This window comes from Halichoerus grypus, chromosome 7 (assembly GCF_964656455.1).
Source record: "Halichoerus grypus chromosome 7, mHalGry1.hap1.1, whole genome shotgun sequence".
In the NCBI taxonomy this organism is placed as follows: domain Eukaryota; kingdom Metazoa; phylum Chordata; class Mammalia; order Carnivora; family Phocidae; genus Halichoerus; species Halichoerus grypus.
The window spans coordinates 142,278,213-142,300,983 of NC_135718.1; the positions used below are offsets into that span (position 1 = coordinate 142,278,213).

Here is a 22,771-nt window from a genome sequence, read left to right on the forward strand (position 1 = left end):
ATGTGGTTCAATTTTGAGACCAGATGAGTTAAGTTTTAATTAAATTATGCATGAAAACCAGTGTACTCCCCCGCCTTTTCATAGGAATTTGGCTTATAAATGACTCAAATAGCTGAGAAAAAAATTAAAATGAAAAGTAAGTTTAGTTAGCACCTGAATTAGGGAACAGGTGAAATTCTATTGTCTTTCTCCAGAAGAAATAAGGTCTTAGCAACTGTGTAAGGAAAAAGAAGTTGTGTGAGGAGAAAGTAATAATCAAGCATATAAGCTATATATATGCCTGTTGGGAGTTAATTTTTTAATTCAACAAGAGAAATGATTAAACCTTGTCACTCAGTTTGACACTATGTGAATTTATAACCCTTTCCAATGTAGTCATAATGAATTAGCAAAAAACAAAATGAAATAAAACCCAAGATTTCTTTAGTATCTTTTTCTTGACTCTGTGGTCCTTTGAATAAAGATGATGTAAGAGCCCACTTGCCTTTAGGAAGACATTCTGCTGTGTTTCTCCATGACTGAGGCAGGTGGGCTGAGCATTCCACGTGTCTAATGGCACACACGATCAGCTTTGGTTACCAACATCTGCAGCGGTGTAAACAGAGATTAGAGAATAAGATAATTCCAGCAGACATGAGTCAAATCCAAGTGTAGCCTCCCAGACTTTTAACTGAGCTAACTGTAAGCGAGGACGATTTAAATAGAGAATTTGATAATTCATGTTCCTGGGTTCTTTTTCTTCTTTCATTGTACTCTTTTGTTTTTAGAAAATAAAAGAAGACAAAATGTAAAAATGAGGTTAAGGTATGAAGTGAGTGTGGAATAGAAGATCCCCACTGCCTGGAATCCTGGATTCTACTTCTATGGCTGCTGAGTAACCTTGACACAAGTCTCTTAACCTCTGAAGTGTTTCTCTCTCTCTCTGTCTCTCTGTCTCTGTCTCTCTCTCTCCCTTGCCCCTTGCCCCCTCTTTCTCTCTCATTTGTCCCAAGGAGGAATTGGAAATATCTTTGGTTCATTCAAATATCCTGCAGTTCTAAAAGTAAAATAAAAACATATCCTACAGAAAATACACTTAAACCACACTTCTTAAAGTGATTCAATAAACTATAATACTTTACATCCAACTGCTCATAAATTAATTACAGTGTGGACCTATGTACACATAGTATATGGATAGTGGGTCTTTTCCCTCTGAGAATGTCTGTCACAACCACAGCCCCTGGTGATCAAAAGTGCCATAAATGGCTCCACTGAAGTGGCCGTATTCTGACCCCATCGCCCTGGTCACAACTGATGAGACCAGTTTGGGTACCCAAGTTAAGGGCAACCAGCATGTCAGTGTGAATGACGAACATACAGACAAGACCTTATTCTTATCTTATCTTAAGACAATTCTTATCTTAGGGAAGTCCTGAATCTTTCTTACTGATTGTATGGTTTGGAACTTTCTTACTGATTCCAGTGGTTTGGAATATGAATGGTATGAAGTGGTTTGGTGTGAGAGCTCTAGCCTAAGGAAAAATAGGGACCCATCAGACCAATTAGAACCCCCTCAGGATGTTGAACTTGCAACATACAGACAAGACCAATGGGTGTAGGACCAGAAACATAGGCTCCCTCAAATAGAGAAGACATTTGCGGGTCTCTGTTGCAAAGAGAGTGAAAAGGTAATCTAGTACTAGGGTTGTACCTAGTACATTGTATTCACTTACTAAGTGGCTTCTGAATGAAAAACAAGTATCTGACTGGTTAAATTGTGAAATTTTAGAGTACACCTTCTCACCCTTTGAATCTTTCATAGCATTTAGCAGTCTATTAAGTATTTTGTAGGTGCTGGATGAATATTTATTGATTCTGGGTTCAGCACAAACTTGGGAGACAATTGGCTGGTGTTAGAAAGAGTCTGAACATTGCCCACTTCAAAGCTACATGGCAAGTCTTAGGATTCAGTCCATAACCTTGCCCTTGTCTGTATGATAGTCTAAGCTGGAATTTTAAAACTGTTTAATGTAATGAGGCATTATGCAAGGAATTATTATTTGTGAAATTTTATAGGAAACAGATTCACTTTTAAAACAGTTAACATTAATTTAGAGCCAAATTTGGTGGGGCACCTGGGTGGCTCAGTCGGTTAAGACTCTGCCTTTGGCTCAGGTCATGATCCCAGGGTCCTGGGATGGAGCCCCAGTGGGCTCCCTGCTCAGTGGGGAGTCTGCTTCTCCCTCTCCCTCTGCCCCTCCCCACCTCAATTATAACTGAGGAAAGCAATCTGTTTCATCTGGAAAACTACTTAGCTACATCAACTTATATAAAATCTCCTTCTACATTCCCAATACGAGCCACTCAAGAAAGTTAAACATAATGTCTGACCAAAACTAAGTGATAATTTGATTACCCATCTTTTTTACCAAACTCAATTCTGAATGAATATTGATCCCCATTAAAAACATGAAGAACACTGTGGATGTTTAAAGGAATATGCTTTGAGGACATTGAGAGTTGGATCTCCAGTTCTTCTGAAATCAAAATACTCATCAACTTTCTTACAGTTAATCAGGTAATGTCTTTCTCCCCCCTGCCCACCTATCTCTAATTTCTTTGAGGGCAAATAACTGTCTTTCATGATAAATGCCCTCTATCCAACATCTAGCAGAGCACCTGGCACAGAGTAAAATATCTGTTGTATAAATGTTGTTAAGGAAGTTCCAAAAATCTTTCAAGGAATAGAAGCTGTAAAATAGCAGATAGCTTCCTAAAATAATGCCTATGATGACACCATTGCTCATTTGAATGCATGCTTTGTGGAATATTATTTCTGACCAGTCTCATTTATAGTTATGTTGTATATGATTTTGATACACATTTGGATATACACGAAGTTGGTTGATCCTGAGGTCAAGTTATGATTGATGCTTGGGTAAAGTGTTCCTTCTGGGAATTAATCTTTCATATCTGTAAATTAGTAATTGTCCTTAATTATCCTTATTTATACAATGTAGTATTATGGTTGTAAAGTCAAGTTTGCATTCTTTTCTTTTTTTAGTTTTTTTTTTTTAAGATTTTATTTATTTATTTGAGAGAGAGAGAGAAAGAGAGAGCACAAGCAGGGGGAGAGAGGGAGGGAGCTGGGAGCCTGACATGGGGCTCGATCCCAGGACCTGGAGATTATGACCTGACCCGAACGCAGACACTTACCCATCTGAGCCACCCAGGTGCCCCAAGATTGCATTCTTATCTTAGGGAAGTCCTGAATCTTTCTTACTGATTGTATCCCCTTTTTATTCTGGCCGCCCACATTTATGACCTACCTCTCACATCCACACAGTGTCCATTTATGTGCTAATTTTACCTTCAGTCACATTTTTTTCCTTCAGTTCTTCTAACTTTGCCCTAATGTTCTCTTCCATTTTACTTTTTTCCCCTTGTAAAATGGCTCAAACGAAGTGGGATATTAATAAAATCACAAAATTATATGTGGAAGTTGTCTAAGATCATAGTGATGACTAAAAGCAGCAGAATTGCTGAACTAGTAGAGCTCACTTGATCCAAGTTCCAGATTATAAAAACCATTACATAGGGCTGCCTGTCTGGCTCAGTCGTAAGAGCATGTGACTCTTGACCTCCAGGTGGTGAGTTCAAGCCCCATATTGGGTGTAGAGAATATTTACATAATATTTTTTAAAAATTACATTACGCATCAGAATAAAATTTTGTTGAAAAATGAGTGAGTGAGTGAGTGAGTGAACATAGTTTGGGTTGGTCTGTGTTCCATGAATTAAATTCTAGTTAGCATCTGTCTTTAAGCTTATCTAAAACCACAACTCATCCCATCTTTTGTGTTACATCTTTGATGATAAACTTCCTAACTCTTCTACAGTAAGTGAACTCTTCTTTCATGTACCACTGCCAATGAAAGATTCTAAATGAGAGAAATGGCATTAATTTGGACTGAAAATGTAACTGATTATTTGTTGTATCCTACACAAAGCACACAATGCCAAAACACTTATCTGTCCTCCCATTTTATAATTCAAAACATTTTCCTGTGAGAATAGAATGAAATCCCAGCTTGGTCTGGGGCTTATGCTTGGCTTACTCCTTTTGGAGCTCAGTGTCCCCAGCAGGCTCCCTCACAGGGCGTAGTAGGGTATTGCTAAGTACTCTTTCATGTCTAAACACTTCAACTCATTGAGGAGGAAATCACCTTGCTTCTGGTACTAGCAGATACAGTCACTTACCAGTACATTGAGTTTATAGTTCTCAGACTCGTATTTATGATTGTGAAATGCAGCTCATCAGCACACTGTGGCATTAAGCAGTCCTTGCTACGTGTCTGTACATTAAGGAATCCTGATATTAAGAAATGAGGAAACTATGCATACTGGTTGGAAGAAATCACTGAAGCAAATAGAAGGAAACATACAGTGTGTGTTTAATGTTAACTTGAGAAGTTAATTTGCTGCCTCACAGGGAGATTGTAAGACCCTACAATCTGTAAGTGAAGCCCAAGATCCTATAATGAAATCTAATAATGATTATTTGGTAGGCTTGCTTTGTTCCGTAGTTAACTTATTTTTCAGCTCGAAAGTAGTCTGTGCTACTTAATATATTTTAAGGCGTTTATATTTAATTCCAAACTATAACTACCTAACAGAAATTAATTTTCACACCTCTCAATGTGAAAATAATCCAATTGAATGAAAGATAAGTAAAAATATAGTTCTTAAAAAATGTAGTCCTTCACTCATACTTACTATTATAAACTAATAACATCACTGACTGGGAGAAGAGAACACATACAAGATCATTTTGTGATTTTTAGAGCCTAAATAGTTTACTCATTCTTTTGAAACCTGGATTCTCTGCTCAACAAGGATTCAATATGGAACCTTTTATTTTTGAGTGTTACTTTATTACAAGTCATGTGAGTACAGAAATTTTTTGGTATACAGAAAATGAAATTGCTACCCTCAGCGAGTTACATTCAGTTGACATGACGAATCTGAGGAGTAACTAAAAATGAAGAATGGTTATTTAGTATAAGATATACTTTTTAATTTACTACATGCCTAAAATGTGAGAAAATTGGATTAAAGTGCGATGGGAATAGTTAAGAACAATTTCTTGGAGGATTACAAGAGTTAAGACATATAGTAGTAAGGACTTTGGGTGATTATGATGTGTCAATGTAGGTTCATCAATTATAACAAATGTGCCACACTCGTGGGGGATGCTGGTAATGGGGGGCGGTGCCTGTGTAAGGGCAAGGGGTGTAGGGGAAATTTATGTACCTTCCTCTCAATTTTGCTGTGAACCTAAAACTACTCTTTAAAACAAGGGCTTTTATCTTTTAAAAAATGGCAATACCAAAATGTCAAGTAACTGTAACTCTCATCCAGTAAATTGGTAGGAATATAAGTTTATAGGATATCTTTATTAAACTGTTTGTATATAGCCATTAGAATCTTACATATGCATATTCTGTGACCTAGCCCTTCCTCTCCCAGATATATATCTAAAAAAAATGTGTACATATGTTCACCAACAAAAATGTACAAAATATTCATAGCCCTCTTTTTCATAGCCCTAAAGCAGAAACAACCCAAATTCCCATCTGCTGATGAGTGGATAAACAAAATGTGGTACATCCATACAATGGAATATTATTGGCAATGAAATGGAATAATGTACTGATATATACCACAACATGGATAAACCTCAAAAACATTATGCTTAGGTGAAATAAGCCAGTCACAAAAGACCACATATTGTGTGGTTCTAGTTATATGAAAGGTCCAGAATGGGCAAACATATAGAGACAGAAAGTAGATTAGTGGTTGTCTTGTGGGGATAGAGAGCAACTGCTAATGTTTGTGAGTTTCTTTTTGGAGTGATGGAATGTTCTAAAGTTAGATTATGGTGATGGTTGAACAGCTCTGTAAATATACCTAAACCATCAAATTGTACATTTTAAATGGTTGAATTTTATGATATGTTAATTATAGCCCAATGAAACTGTTTTAAAAGATACATTGAGATACTTGTACATACTCATTATAATAGGTAAAATTTTAAAAGAATGGCAACAAGATACGGCACTCCTGTAACTCTCATCCAGTAAGTTGGTAGAAATATAAATTGTTACAATATGTTGGAAAAACTTTTTGGCTATAGACACAAAAACTTAACATGTATATATCCTGTGACCCAGTTATTCCTCTCCTGTGTATATGTCTAAGAGATGTGTGTATATGCTCATTAAAAGAAAGATACAAGAATGTTAATGGAAGCACCATCTATAATGCCACCAAAAATTGGCAACAACCCAAATTGCCACCAATAGTAGAAATGATAATAAATTGTGGTATAATCAATTTGTGTTATATAGAATACAACAACGAAAATTAACTCCTCCTCCTCTCAATAACATAGAAGAGCCTCATAAATATTAATGTTGAGTAAAAGCCATCAGACGCACAACATACATTCAGATATATTAATGCATTCATTTAAAGTGGAAAAAATAGATATAATCTCTGGTGGGGATGAGGCCATAGTGACGGAAGGGAACTCAAGGGGCCTTTTGTGAGTGTAGGTGCTGGGAATGTTCTACTTCTTGTTTTAGGTTATAGATGCACTTGTTTTATTTGTGAGCATTCAAAAGACTGTATTTTTTATGGGTTGTGCACCTTCCTGTATGTATGTTTGACTGCATTTATAGTTCTGTAAGGGCATAAGGGGATGTAGGGCAAACAAAAACCAAAACCCTGGAGGGCACCCATTCTCTCTGAGGATGACAGCCACTCCTCAAGTCCAGCTGGTTTTACTTAAGAGAAGGCAAATACAAAAATGTTGTGAAAACCATGCAAAGCACAACCGGGGCTGGACTTTGCCCTTGGTTAGTAGTTTTGGCAACTGAAGTGGCTAATTCAGGTGGTTCTGTCACTTACTATGTGCATGGTCCTGGCAACATTTCTTAACCTCCCTAAGCCTCAATTTTCTCATCTATAAGAATCAGAATAATAATACTTTCCTCTCAGGGTTATTAAGAGGATTGACTGCATGTTAACAACACTGAAGACTGTGCCTCTAATTCAGCAGGCTCTCAACAAATGATCATTGTTATTTTTATTGCCAGAGTACCCTCGGGATACCTGAAAAGAAAAAGGGGTGACAGCTTGAAACAAAGACATACAGCCCCAGCTTTCCACACCTATATTTTCTTGTCATCCCTGTCTTCCTCCTCTCTCACTAACTGCCTTCCTATCTTAAATCTCCTCTTGCTATAGCCCCACTAAAGGCCATCGTAGCCACCGCCCCCTGTTTAGAATGAAAATGGGAGTGAGGCAGCTGGATGATCAATTTCTGTTTCCCCACACTGAGTCTCCAAACTCATGTTTTCCCATAGAAATACTATGATATGTGGTAATTTATTTCTAAAATTTTATGCCTCTTCTAGAAAAAGTAGGATATGATTTGGATAGGTTTTTCTGGACTGCCCTGGACACTTAACCATGATAAATAATATAACATTATTTTTCAGAGATACATGCATTCACAATTTCAATCTGCCCCAAAAAGAAAATTTGGTACATACCTATTTCTTTTTTTTTTTTAAGATTTTATTTATTTATTTATTTATTTATTTGACAGAGAGGGAGAGAGAGAGAGAGTGGGTACAAGCAGGGGGAGCGACTGGAGAGGGAGAGGGAGAAGCAGGCTCCCAGCAGAGCAGGGAGCCCAGTGCAGGGCTCCATCCCAGGATCCTGGGATCATGACCTGAGCCAAAGGCAGATGCTTAGCTCACTGATCCACCCAGGTGCCCCTGGTACATACCTGTTTCTTGACATGAAACTTCTTGTACCACAATATTAAGACTCTTAGATTTCATACATACACAAAATGGTAAGGGTAATTTCATAATGAAAAAACCCATAGACAATTAAATTTTTATTTTAGCTTTTATAAGTCGAATTTTACAAACATGAGTAACAAATAAGAACATTTTATATTCCAAAATCCTTGATCCTATATTTTTTATTATAATATTCTATTGCAGAAATAGGGAAAATAAAAGACAAACCTTGGCAGACAGATATAAACCTTAAGGGTAAATCAGAAAGTGAGTAACAACCACCTATATAATCAAGAATTTGCTCTACTAAATTTTGACCATCTACAAATGATTTTAGGAATTTAGAAAGCATTTGGATGTACTTATCCATCTGGACTTGTACCCAATATTTACTTTGAAAATCAGTAAATTCAATAATTAAACACTGTTTGCATGGTGTGGTTCGTAATTATTCTGATTAATATTTCCAAAGCCATGTGAAGTTAGGATTTATCATAACCCATATTCAGATGAAAAAACTAAGACAGGGTAAGTAACTAAACTGGTCCTGTAAAGAGCAAAATTGGGATTGGACTCAGGTCTGGTATGACTCTTCAACTCAGGTGATTCGTTGTTGCATTAGAATGATGTGCCAATGAGAGTTGTTAACAGGCCTCCAAAGGCCATGTCTTTACTGCTTGGCAGGAAACAGCGTTCTGGAAATCAAGAGTATATCAATTTACTCCCTCCTTTTAGTGAATATTTCCATTCTTTGGCTCAGATCAGGGTGGTGATGGTGATTTCTTCCCCTGTATAAGGTCCAGCAAAGTCAGCCCATTTCCTTGTGCTATTGTTATGGAGGAAGAAAGTGATTTTTTTTTTATTATAGTGAATTTTTTCATTCTTGTAAAGCAGAGTAAAAGAAAGATAGCAAGAAAGGGAACATGAAATCTCATTTGGGGATAAAGAAAACAATTATTTCAAATAGTATGTAATTGTGTGTAAGTAAATGTGTGTGGAATAAAGATGTAGAATGTAATTAAAACATTTGAAATATCTCAGCAAAAATGACAACACAAACATTCTGTATTCCCGCATCTTTACCACCCTCCTCTCTCATGCCACTGGCTTATTATACCAAAATATCCCCCCTTTAAAGAAAAATAAGTGGAAATAAAGAGAGCAACCCAGCATCAGGAAGAGAAAAAAAGTGAGAATAACATATTGGGAACAGAAACTGCAGTCTAACTAGTGCCTCCCCACCTTCATTACCATCCTTCCAAATAAATCTCCCTGCTCCTCTTGAGCTGGCAAATAAAAAAATCAACCCACAAGATATATGTGTGTGCTTCTCCTGATGAGCATCACCATCCATCTACCGTACGTCCCACATGCCAGTTTGAAGATGGGCTAGAGGGAGAATTAAAGACTTCAGAAAGTCCACAGCATAATCAAGAAGGCTTTTTTCTTCTGACTACACAGCTTTCATCTCTGTCTTGTGTGATTTTCATACCATCTCCTTCGCTCTGTGACCAAGATGCTGATTGCTGACGGGACAATAACGAATTCTATACCTAACCTTCCCGGGCAACCAATTGGTGTCCAATATATGGCACAAATGCCTTTGATAAGTTGCATTCTGGCAAGGACTGTGAGTTCAGGTATATCCACACTCACACATTAGAATCCTGAATGCTGAGGTTTTAAAAGATGATGTCCAATTTCAAGGGCATTTTTTTAATGTCAAATACAAAATAACTTTTGAAGCACTGTGCAAGGTATAGACACTGCTTCATTTTGGGATGAAATTCAGTGGAAGTACTAAACATTTGGTCTGAAATAGTTGGACGTTTTCCTTTGTTTGTTTTTATCTCAATACAAGTAGCCCTCCTCTGAAAGATAATGTTTTTCATTATTTGAGGCTTGATGGCATATGGTAAGATCCCTAAGAAATCATTTATTCCAATTCCCCACACTTGCCGGGATCCCCTCCATACTATCCATACCTCTGCTTGAGCACTTCTCATCTTGGGTATGGCTCTCCCTCTCAAGAGCATAGGTTCCACTTTTCTAATTATTTAGAAGTTCTTTGTTACGTGGAGTTTGTGATTTCACTTACTGATACTAATTTTGTACATTAGAAAAAGTTGATTCTGTTTTTCATGTAGCTGTCCTTCAGGCATTTAAGGAAAATACCATGGCTCACCTAAGATTTCTTTTCTCTGTGTTAAACACCCTTAAGTTCCAGAACCTTGTCCTCTAGTTGTTTCTACTACTACCTCTCCATGGCAGACAATGCTAATCACAATCCTCATTTCTACTGACCTGAGCCCAAGATCCTTTTCCATATAGCTCTCCAGGAAGCCACTCTTCCATTTGAATTGGAATGTAAGTTGGAACCTATTTACTATCCTTGGTATTTTGGTTTCAATATGATAAAGTTCAGTGAAGGTGGAAATGGGAAATGGATTAAAGCTCTTTAATAATTTGGACATGCTGTAGTTTGGGTACTGGTCCAAGGTTGATGTCAGTGCTTCCTCTACTTCAAATTGAATTAGGGAATTATATAGGATGTCAACTGTGCCCTTGATAGTGCAGCTTCCATTAAAAAGAACTGTTTCTGAGCAGATCATTGGGGTCAAAATACCCATATTTGGCAAGATTCTGTGTTAAGTTACTAAAAGAACAAGACAGTAAAAGTGAATGACTGAGTGATATCTGTAAACATTATGTCAGAACTTTGGTTTGGCTTAGTTTAAGAAATGATTAATTAGCTTTTATCCATTGTTATTCAAGTTCATAGATTTCAAAGCTGTGTCAAACACCTAGAATCTAGAATACCCTTCTTTGATAGCAATGTGTACCTTAAGTTCCTGGCAGGTTTCATTTAGGAGTGCTACTTCTTTATAAAATACTTATAGAAGATTTTTAGAAGAAAATATTGCTTAGAAACTTAATCTCCTTTTACACTCCCCATCATCTTCTGCCAAGAGAACTGGAGAATGTTCTATCTTTGTTGCATGAGATCATGCATATCTACTGCCAAACTTCAGAGAGGCCACCTAGAGTACATATTTCTCCATCTGTCAGCACCAGGAAACCATCGAAATTTGTGGATGAATAATCATTAATACAATTTTGTGGCTCTTTCTCTAGGTGCAAATTTTTGTGAAGAAGTTGGGCATACAAATATAGTGACTATCTGAGATAAGAATTATACTCGTTAGGTTTGATTACTTTTTTAACAAATTGCCTTCAAACAGTAACAGAACACTTAATACCTCCCCACTTGTCCTATATATCCTGTATGAGCTGGTGGCACAGACTAGATATACATCAAATATCTCTGCTTGTGGCTGGAATTCAGTGTAATAACAGTTTGTTTACTTAGAATGATGGCCCAAATGCCTCTGCTTAAAAGAATGGAAGAGCTATTACTTAAATGAATGGTTGGATGGATAAAAGAAGGCCTTGGTGAAATGGGTAAGAGCCCCTGATGAAGAGTCCTGTTGACTTAGAGAATGTTGACACCATGTAAATCTTAGAAAAGGGCCTGGTTTAGGAGGGAAGATGATTCAGTCTGAGATATATTTACTTTGAAGTGACTGTATGATATTTAAGTGAAAATGAAATTGTGAGGTTGTGGTTCTGGTGAGAAGTCAGAACCAAAAATATAAATTGAGGCATCAATCAGGATATAAGTTATTTCTGAATCAATGACAGGGGATTAGTTCAGTAAAGTGGTTAAAAGTGAACAGAAAGCCAGGAGAAGCATAGGAGAAGAGAATGAAAAGAAAAGAAAATAAAAGAAAAAAAGTGGGTTAAGAGTAGAAATCTTTGTAACTGTCACGGAAGCTTGTGGAAAAGAGAGTTCAGAGAAGCCGTGGTCCTGAGCTTCTAATGCTGTCTAGGAAGATCATGTCAAATGGTTAGAGAGAAAATGTTCAGTTGAACTGGTTTTCCTTATCACTGACTCCTTCAGTTGCTCTTAGTTTTATCCAAAAACCAAACCATTCTCACTGATTTTTGTAACGTGCTGCTCTTCCTGGTCACAATTCAACCACGTCACCATCACTAGGACATGAACTTAGGACCTTTTTTGAATAAATGTGATGGATTGCATCATCTGTATCTCTTGATGGCATCTTTCAGCTACTTAGCTAGGAATAAAGATGGAGTTCTGGGTATGGAATGTTCCTGTGTAACACTAACTTGACTATATAAAAGTAGAATTTAGGATTTAGGGATCATCGATAAAATACCATGGTCAACTGAGCTAATTAGCCTAGACATTTGACTCAAGTTACATTATATGTTGCCTTCTTTATTCAACACTAATAGATAAACAGGTTACTTCATTTGAAGAAATACATGTTTAGGCAGAACAAATATAGTTCCTTTTAACAATTGGTTGCTACCAAAGAGAAAGAAAAAAAGACAAATATGTGGACATGATTTCTGCCAAGTGAGTAGCTGAATAATGTAAACCTTGTGCTCATTGGTTTTAATGTTGATCCATCTTGTGAAAATTGTACTCATGAATGAAACAAAGGCCCAATAAACTCTTCACTTTTCTCTTCTCCATCTTGGCTCTTCAGTCTTGCAATTGACTTCCTGCTCATCATGCAGAGATCAACTAAATTCTCAGAAACAGATGGTGTTCCCTCTACCACCAACTTATCCTTCTGTAGTTCGGCAGTTGGCAAGGCCAGATGGATTAACATCCTGGAATTAAACTTTTCACCAAATTGTTATAAGTAAGCAGACGTTTTATTAATATGGACTTCTGGACATGGAACAATACCCAGAGATGATTGATTAGAAAATCTAATTAAAGGCAACAATGTGGAAGAACTGAAGCAGTGAGTTCATTCTGAAAATAAGCAACGTATTTATATCCCATACTCTTTGAATAATAAAACTGAACCAAGAATATATTTTACAGTGGCTGGCCAGATAACCATTGCTTGCCTATGACTTGCATTTATCCTCAGACATCTAAAACTGACTGCAAATAAATCCAACAAAAATAATATATAACATATTAGGTCTCAGGAGCAATTTTTATTTGGACAGAGAATGCTGGGGTACCACTCAGATTCCTAACTTCCCTTAAGTTTACTGATATTCTGCCATCCAAATTCATTTAAAAAAATTAATGATTAATTTAGTGTTACGAGTTTGTGAGGTGCTCCATACAAGAATTAGAAAGGCAATACATTGTCCCTATATGTAAAACAGTAAAACCAACACAGAGCAGAACAGAAATATACAAAGCTACAGGCTGGCTCCATCTTGGTCATTCAAGTCACACTTTAAATACTATTTTATCAGAGAGACCTTCCCTGACCACTAAATCTAACATCTCTACCCCTCCAATCACTATTACTTCAGCCTTGCTTTATTTTCTTCATAGTCCTTGTTACTACCTGATGTGCATTTGTTCACCTGAATATCTCCCTCCCCCCATCATTCCCCCCCCACCACCACCAGAATGTGTGTTTTCTAAAGACTTGGATTTGTCTGTATTGTCACTAATTGAATCTCAGCACCTCTAACAATATCTGACATGTAAGAGGCACTCATAAATATTTGTTGAATAAATAAATGAATGAGTGAATGAATACAGGGGACGTGGGTGATTCCTAGTCCAGAAAGTCTGCTCTGTAATGAATAAGGTTTAAGGTACTAATGTGGCTGAAGGAAGGTCAGTCATAGAATAGGTTAGTTAGAACATGGAGGCACAGAGGCAAAAGCTTATGGTGCCCATCCAAGAACTACCAAGAGGAGAGGACACTTGGTCATCAACTCACTAACACTCTTGCTATGAAAGATAGGAAACAGGTAGGCTTTGCTTTTGCCCTTAGATCTCTCTTTCTCCAGCTTCCTTCTTGCAATTCTCCCGTCCTGCTTCCCTCATTCCCTTCCTGCTTCCCTCATTCCCTTCCTTACAGGAAACATAATAATATACTAGGCACTAGAGACTAAGTTCCTGGGTTCACTCTTGATTCGGCCACTTATAAGGTGATGTTGGGCAAGTTAATCTCTCTCTACTTCACTTTCCACAAATACAAAATAAGAATGATAATAGTCTGTAAGTATGTTTTGAATACTGAATGAAGAAATGTGTAAGTCACTCAGATTTACTCTAGCTCTAGCACATATTAAGTACTCAGTACATGTTAACTATTATTGTTACTTTATCTTCTGTTGATTTCTACTTCTGACATATAGTAGGAACTCAAATATTTTATTTAATTGAACCTATTGTTTCCAAGTATTACCTTTTGCTTTAATGAATTTTCAATTTTTCTTTCCCTTTTATAAATGTGTTCCATACTTACTTTGCTTCTTTTCTGTTCCAGGATGTGCCCTCTGGTTCTATTATTCCAGCATTTTGTTAACAATCCTAATCTACTACATCTAGGCCCTTATTTATTTTTAATTCAATTGCATCTCTCCACCAATTTTTTTGAACTTCAGTTCATACAGGGACAACTCTAAATCATTAACTTTGTCTAATTCTTTTCCGTCTTAGATGTGTTGGGTGAGCATAATTTGAAGATAACCCCCCAACTTTACTGCTCCCCTGGTCTCCACACCTTGCAAAATTCCCAGGAGTGTGAATGGGCTGGTTTTGGTAATGTTATATGGTACAGTAGGGAGATTCTCCTGGTGGGCCTGACCTAATCACATGAACCTTTTAAAACAGAGCTTTCTCTGGCTGAGAAAGAGCTAAATCAGATTTGAAACATGAGAAGAATTTGATGCACTATCACTGGTTTGAAAATGGTGAGAATCATGTGGCGAGGAATGTGGGTGGCCTCTAGGAACTGAGAGGGGCCCAAGATTAGAGCCAGCAAGGAAAGTAGGGCCCCAGTTCTACAACGGCAAGGAACAAAGTCCTGCCAATAATAAGAATGATCTTAGAAGTAGGTTCTTCCCCCAGAGACTCCAGAAGAAAAAGCCAGCCGCCACCTGATTTCAGCCTTGTGATTCCCTGAGTTGACTTCAAATTCATTCTCATGCCTTTACGTGGCAATATACCTAAATTTCAACTTATTTCTGGGGTCTTAAACATTTAAATATGTCATACTCTACAATTTCTTAAATAGCATGATTATAACATAACCGTGTGAAAAGAATACTTTAGAGTAGTAAATTATGGAATATGTCCAAAAGCTGACATTGTTTCTCCTCATAGATCACTAAGAAGGGCTTTAGATAGTTAAAAGGATATCTGATTGAACAAGATAAACTTTTCACGTAGCAGTTTGTAAATTAACAGTGTATAAACCCATTTAAGATTTCAAATTAACCAGAGGTCTGTTTCTCCCTTCTTGGCCTGTAACTACATTTCAGCCTGTTTTATAAGTCTCTAAGGTTGGAGGTCTTGTAAACCCACGAATAGGAAGCATTTGGGGATGTGACCGTATTACTTCTGCCATTCCTGCTTCTTCATATCTTAATTACTGATGTCAAGGAAATTTGAAGATTTTTCAAATGTCTTCATCTCTCTGTCATGTTTAGCCTTGGAGAGGTTGAATTTAGACACCTTTATTTTACTCTATAGTTGCTGAGAAAAGCCCCAGCATCCCCACAGAGCTAGAAGATGGAAAAGGACAATGGAAAGTTCTTTTAGACTTTGTCTAGTGACATAAGAGTGATTAAAAGAAGAAGGGAGGAGGAAATGAGATCACTTTCCCAGAGCTCTATCTGCTCTCTGATATAATGCTCTCCACAGAGGCTTGTACGGTGAAGTCATTCTGCCTTCGGTGTTCTGTGTCGAGAAAGCCATGGATCTGAAGGAGCTTTTGGGATAGAGCTCTGTAGTAATATGTCAATAAGTCGGACCTATAATTGAGAACAGCATTTTTAATAGTAGGTTTGGAAAGGGAAAATAAATTAAGATTACATGGCAGCTTTGTTTTATAGGGAAAAAAAAGCAATTATGCAAGCCCTAATCCCACTGATATAAATTACTTTGTAATGACTCACAGAAACCAGACTATACCAGCCAGGGCCCAATCAAGATACAAAACCACACGGTAATTTGAACAAGATAAGTTTAATATAAAGAACTAGTAATTCTAACATAAGGTTGCAGTGCCAAGGGATTGGCTAATAAGAAATATAGAGAACCGGAAAGAATATAGGAGTAGCGGGGTGCCTGGGTGGTTCGGTTGAGTGTCCATCTGACTCTTGATTTTAGCTCAGGTCATGATCTCTGGGTTGTGGGATCGAGCCCTGCTTGTCCCTCTCCCTCAGCTCCTCCTCTCTCTCTCAAATAAATAAATAAAATCTTAAAAACAAAACAAAACAAAAAAAATAGGAATAGCAAAAGAAGGAGCAGTCACCAGCCCTGGTGCTGATATAGAGCATCCGGTGTGCTAGGACCGGTGGAGGGCATGACTCTGGCTCGCTGACTGGGAGAGAGAGCGCTTTGGTGCTGCGCCCGCAGAGCTTGCTAGAAATCGACCCTGTCTGGTGCTGGGAAAAGCTCTTCACAGGACATGTCTCTCTGGAGACACTCGGCTACGCAGCTGCTCAGGGGGGTTCTCCTGGGGGAAGCGGCCAGCTGAGGGGGCTACGCCTGGCTGCGTGCAATGCAAGTCATGCACGGGAGAAGCTACATTGCCGGAGCTGGGTCACAGGAGCCTGGTGCTGGAGAAGCCAAGCCACGCTGGAGAAGCAGCACAGCATGCAGCCTGCCCCGTTGAACACTCTAGAACCAAGAGGGAAGGCCCTTCATCCTGATGTCTCTCTAGTGCCCTCTGCTGACAGCTCCCAACATCATGCCAGTTGACAAAGGGAAAATGTTTGAAGGACCCAGATTCATATTCACAGAGCTGAGAGGCAATGAATTGATATCATCCTTGAATGCAACCCCTGTACTTGGCATAGTGTCTTTTATCTGTAAAGGAATTCTCCCTGATACTTGTACTAGACTGACTGCTTGGGAATTTCTGTCTCTATCATCAGCTCCAATCATTTGAGAATGTTTACATTTTTATGGTCCATAGATAAAACTTTTGTATTTATAACATGTTGGCAAATCTACCCAGCTCTTCACATTCCTGTCTCTTTACACAGAAATACTTCTCCCCCATCTCCTTGTTGAAATTGTCCCTGAGTGAGCCTGTGTCTTTACCATTCTGAGCTTTCTTCTCCTGGCTAAATATAACCAACCCTTCTGGTGCTAGACAAAGTAGGACAGACAGTATGATATTGTTCTTGTCCTGACTGATTTGCTGGAGTGATCGTGAGTCTCAGAAATGAGACTCTGCTCTCTTCAATTTTCTTTGCCTACAAAGGTGGCAATGGATTGAGATAGTTTTACACAGAGCTTCAGTGGAGCTGAGGACTTCAGATACGTTCACTTTGGAAGGTACAGATCATAGTTTTAAAAAACTGTCACATTTATTGTATTTTGGAAAATACAATATGCGAAAATATGTTTCATTAATGAAAATGTTTTGCATGGATAGGTCTTTGCTATCTTCATTGTTAAATCCTTGGAGACCTTTACTTTATTCACTGAATAGTTTATCCCCTGTGTTTCATCCACAGAGACTTTGGAGACCATTTGATTATAACTTGAACTCGATGGCACTTTTCTGTGCTAACAAACATTCATCCATTCATCAGTTACTCATTCATACATTGATTAATTTATCATATAAATGTATATTGAGCGTATAAGTTTTCCGTGAGTGGTTGTAGGGAGAAAGGTGGTTGCAAACAAGCATGGCAGATTTTCCCATATATACAGCACTTAAAATCAGCCAGTACAATTGTTATAATACAGAGGAGACTATGATAGATTTTTTAAGAGATTCACAATGGCAAACCAAAGAAGAGACATACAAATTCTATAAGAACCAACTAACTAAAACTGGTGTTTTAGGATCAAAATCATTGAGAATATGAAGATCACACTAGACTTGGTAACTCCGTATGGAAGAAAGCTCATCATGATTACTATTGCTTTTCTAGCTCCTGGTCATGATAGACTCCCTTTATGTATTTCTTGGTTGCCTACAGGGACTAATGCATTAATGAGTAACTAATTAACCTTGCGGAGTTGTAAAAATGAGAAGAGTTGGTTTGTTCGAATTCTGCCACAAATAACTATGAACTTAGAAAATTCTCTTGTATTCAGGGATGCCCAAAACCACCCTTGGGCTCAGTGATTTGCTAGAAGGACTCACAGAACTCAGCAAAACTGTTATACTCAATGATTACCATTATTACAGCAAAAGGATGCAGATTAAAGTTAGCCACAGAAAAGGAACATAGGTCAGGGTCCAAGAGACAGCAGGTGTAAGCTTCTCGATGTCCTCTCCTAGTGTAATCAGCACTTCTTTTTCCCTGGAACAATGTGTGACAGTGCTTACGGAGTATTACCAACCAAGAAGCTCACCTGAGTCTTGGAGTCCAAGGTCTTTCCTGGGGGTTAATCTCACAAACACGGCTGACCCCCTATGTGGCTGAAGTTAGTGTTCCGCCTCTTCAGAGGTAACCTGGTAGTACATGGGCCAAATGCTCCACCATAAGCCACATTGTTAGCATGGATTCTGTCATGGCCCAAAGCCCCCAGATACACAAAGACAGGCTTATCGGGAAAGATATTCCAAGGACTTATAGGTTACCTCTCAGGAGTCTGGCAAGGCCCCAAAATTTATTTGAGATGTGCAGAGTATAGACAATCCTTAGTTAATCCTTCATTGTCCATCATTTGACCTCTGTCTGTGCCTAGTTATCTTACCTATAAAACTAAGGTAAAGGCAAGATGAACAAAGATAATTCCTAGCTCTAAAATACTACACTGATTTAAATTTCTAGTTAAGCAGCACAGAAGTAAGTAAGCTTTAAAGACCATTCTAATTCAACAAACAGTTTAAAAAGCACCAGCCTACAAAGCAAGGACAATTTTTGTATATTTCTTACAGTTAGGCAATAGTTATCTTTATCTTTGCATTCAGCTGGTAAACACAATGTTCTTCAAGCCACTCTTCCTTCTGGCCTTTCCACCTTGCCTAGAATCCCCACCCAAATCTCTGGAAAACGAGTTCCTCTCAAGAGATTTTGAAGATTAGTTCAGGCTAATTGCTGTTGGATAAATAGTGTTTAGCAGCTGTTTAAAAATTTTTTTTAAAGGGAGATGGGTTTATTTTGCAGCAAGAAGAATTTAGGTTCAATTTAAGGACAATTTGCTAACTGAGAACATGAAGAACTAAAATGTTATCAAGTTTTATGGAGTCTCCTTGCCTAGAAAAGAAACAGAAAGTGTATTCCTTTATTTTTCTGGATAATTTGAGTTTAGATCTGAACTCACTAAGATGTTTTTTTTTGTTGTCATAATACTCCTAAACTCAGAAGATAAGCCACCACCAAAATAAACTCAGCAGATTAGGCTGTGAAAGAGGACTAGGATGTTTACTAGTAGACAGAACATTTTTATGTCACATCTCAGTTAAGTTTCAAGTTGAAGGTGGGTTAATTTTAGAATATTGTACTGAGGTTATTTGGGATGAAAAATGCTAGGGCATAATTATGTTTTGAGCTGGTATTTTGGCTCTCTGCAGAAGTAGGCTTCTGCTCACAGGAAGCCAAAATGAATTTGAAAGCCATCACTGCCATGGCCTTAGAGAAAGATTTTCTACTCAAAGAGCAAGGCATTCAGTACCTAGTTGAGCAGCTAAATTTGACTCAGCATTGGGCAAGGCCAATTAGCATCTACTACCTGCCATCTGGTTCCAGCCGATTGGTACTTCCTTCATTGGTTTTATAGAATGGCATCTTTACAGTAATGATGGTGTAGGAGGCCATGATAGGAAGTCATTACTCCTGGAGTAGACTGGGAGAGTGTATCATTAAACATCACCATGGAAAGTGAGATGTGATGGCCAGTTTGTGTAATTCTAGAACAATCCCATTAAGTTAAGAGCTCATTTATTACAAAAATGAGAGAGAGAGAATGACACAGAATCTAACCAGGGAAGAATTGCTCTTAGTCTAAGTAAAATTAGCATTAAAACTCACTAAAACTAAAGTTCAGGACTCAAATCAGTACGGATCATCAAAGATATATAGAGTAAGAAATGGTAAGTGTATCTTAATATGAGCTAGTTGAAAGATTGTGAGGAGTTGGCCACTGCTACCGACTGAATGTCTGTGTTCCCCCCAAAATCCATATGTCGAAACTTAATCCCCAATGTGATGGTATTTGGAGGTGGGGCCTTTGGGGGATTAATACCCCGATAAAAGGGATCCCAGAGAGCTCCTTCATTCTTTCAGCCACGTGAGGACACAACAAGAAGACAAGCTGTCTATGAACCAGGATGAGGGCCTTCATCAGACACTGAATTTGCTAGTGCATTGTTCATCGACTTCCCAGCCTCCAGAACCATGAGAAAGAAATGTTTGTTGCTTAAACCACCCAGTATATGGTATTTTTGTTATAGCAGTCCAAAAGGACTTAGCATTCTGCCTAAGTAGTCAAATGAAATAAATATAGTGGTCTGACGTTCGGAAAGGTTTCCCGGGTTACCCTTACCTATGTGTATCAGTAGTGCACCCAGAAGCCTGTTAGAGATGCAAAATCAGGCCCAGGTGTACACCTACAGGACAGAGTCTGTGTTTTCACAGGATCCCTGGGTGACTCGTACCCATTCGTTTGAGATGTGCTACTTGCCAATCTGGCCAGCTGCCTGTTTTTGTAAATTGAATTTTATGAGTCAAGCTTTTTCAGTTACATATTGTCTACAGCTGCTTTTGCAGGACAATGGCAGAGATGAGTACTTATGACAGAGACTGTATCTTCCACAAAGCCTAAAATATTTACTATCCAGCCCTTTACAGAAAAGACTTATTTCCTATATTTGTTGAGATAAGGAAACTGCCCTTTATTATTTGCAATAATATAGGCTTTTAGGTGTATGCTTTTTGTACCTTTTTCCTTTCAATTTTCATAATAATCATTTTTGCAGATAAGAGTAAACAATTTGTTCAAGATGCCATACGTAATTAGTGGTGGAACCAGTCCTCAAATCTAGGTTTGTCTGAACTCCAAGGACCATGATCTTTTCACCATGCACCCTGACTTGCCTTCTAGGAAGGTGGGACTCTCAGTGCTTTGCTTATTCAGGGGGTTAATTAGCCTTGGAAAAGAGAACTAATGTTGCCCAGACTCAGATATGATAGAATTGTTGCAAAAAGTCAATTTCCTAACCTATACTGAGAAATCTCCCTGCCATGCAGATGAATAGATGGCAAGTATACTTGAGAAATGACATCAAGAACAGAGGGACACTTGGAGAGTTTCTAGAATCAGAGCTCAATTGGTCTCTGCAGAAATAGACTTACCCTGGGCCTCTGCAGTGGCCAGGGCCCCACTTTTCCAGTTTCTGCTGAAGATTAGAGCCTGTTTCACCCCTAAAAGTTCCCTATTTTCATATTCCAGTGACATATTTTAATATCAACTTTGTGTTTAAGAGAAGGTCCCCAATTGTGAGAAGAGTCATACTTATTCATCATACTAGAAATAAGCTAGTCTATCATGGTGCCTGCCTTTCAGAAATTAACAATGCAATCAGTTGAAAATAAGAAAGAGGGTTGAAACTAAGAGCTACTTCTTTGAAAAGATAAACAAAAATCGGAGTAGAAGGATGACTAGTAAGGAGATTGAATCAGTAATCAAAAATCTCCTAACAAACAAAAATCCAGAACCAGATGGCTCCACTGGTGAATTCTACCAAACATTCAAAAATTTAATACCTCTTCTTCTCAAACTCTTCCAGAAAATTGAAGAGGAGGGTACACTGTCAAACTTATCTTACAAGACCAGGATTACCCTGGATTACTCTGATATTAAAACCAGACAAAGATAACACACACACACACACACACACACACACACAAAGACACAAAGATGGGAGTGGGGAGAAGAGGAAGAGGGAGGGAGAGAAGAAGAAGAAGGGAAAAAAGGGAGGGAGGGAGGGAACGAAGGGAGGGAGACAGGGAGGGAGGGAGAGAGGGAGGGAGGGAGGGAGGGAGGGAGGGAGGAAGGAAGGAAGGAAGGAAGGAAGGAAGGAAGGAAGGAAGGAAGGAAGGAAGGAAGGAAGGAGAAAATTACAGGCCAATATCCCTGATAAACATAGATTCAAAAATCCTCCACAAAATATTAGCAAACCAAATTCAACAATACATTAAAAGGATCACATACCATGATCAAGTAGGATTTATTCCTGGGATGCAAGGATGGTTCACCATCTGCAAATTAATCAATATGATATGCCATATTAACAAAATGAAAGTTAAAAATCATGATCATCTGAATAAATGCAGCAAAAGCAATTGACAAGATGTAACAGCCATTTATGATTAAAAAAAAGAAAAAACTCCCAACAAAGTAGGTAGTGAGGGAACATACCTCAGCATAATAAAGGCCATGTATAATATATCATGCTCAATGGTGAAAAGCTGAAAACTTTTCTTCTAAGATTAGGAACAAGAAAAGGATGCCCACTCTCACCATTCTTATTCAACATCGTATTGGAAGTCCTAGCCATAGAAGTTAGACAAGGACAAAAAAATAAGAGGTATCCAAATTAGGAAGGAAGAAGTAAAACTGTCACTATTTGCAGATGACTTGATCTATATATAGAAAACCATAAACCAGAAAACTGTTAGAGCTAATAAATGAATTCAGTAAAGTTGCAGGATACAAAATAAATAATGAAAAAACATGTTGCATTTCTATACACTAATAACAAACTACCAGAAAGAGAATTCAAGAAAAAAAGACGATTTACAATTGCATCAAAAAGAATAAAATACCTTGAAATAAATTTAACCCAGGAGGTGAAAGACCTGTATATTGAAAACTATCAAAGACTGCTGAAAGAAATTGAAAAAGACACAAATAAATAG

At 38.0% G+C, this 22,771-nt stretch overlaps 1 protein-coding gene across 3 annotated transcripts in view; it reads left to right on the top strand.

The window, feature by feature from the left end:
* SPATA17 (spermatogenesis associated 17) overlaps positions 1-22,771 on the top strand; it is a 204,380-nt gene that overhangs the window by 172,910 nt on the left and 8,699 nt on the right. Inside the window, exon 10 of one of the 3 annotated variants that reach the window (XM_078078369.1) lies at positions 12,436-13,778. The exons of 1 other annotated variant lie outside the window; for it this stretch is intronic. In XM_078078369.1, coding sequence (XP_077934495.1) covers positions 12,436-12,572 — 137 coding nt within the window. In that variant the 3' untranslated portion in view covers positions 12,573-13,778. Of the gene's footprint in view, positions 1-767; positions 1,111-12,435; positions 13,779-22,771 lie in introns of those variants that run through there. One more of the 3 variants, XM_078078372.1, reaches the window with a different exon arrangement.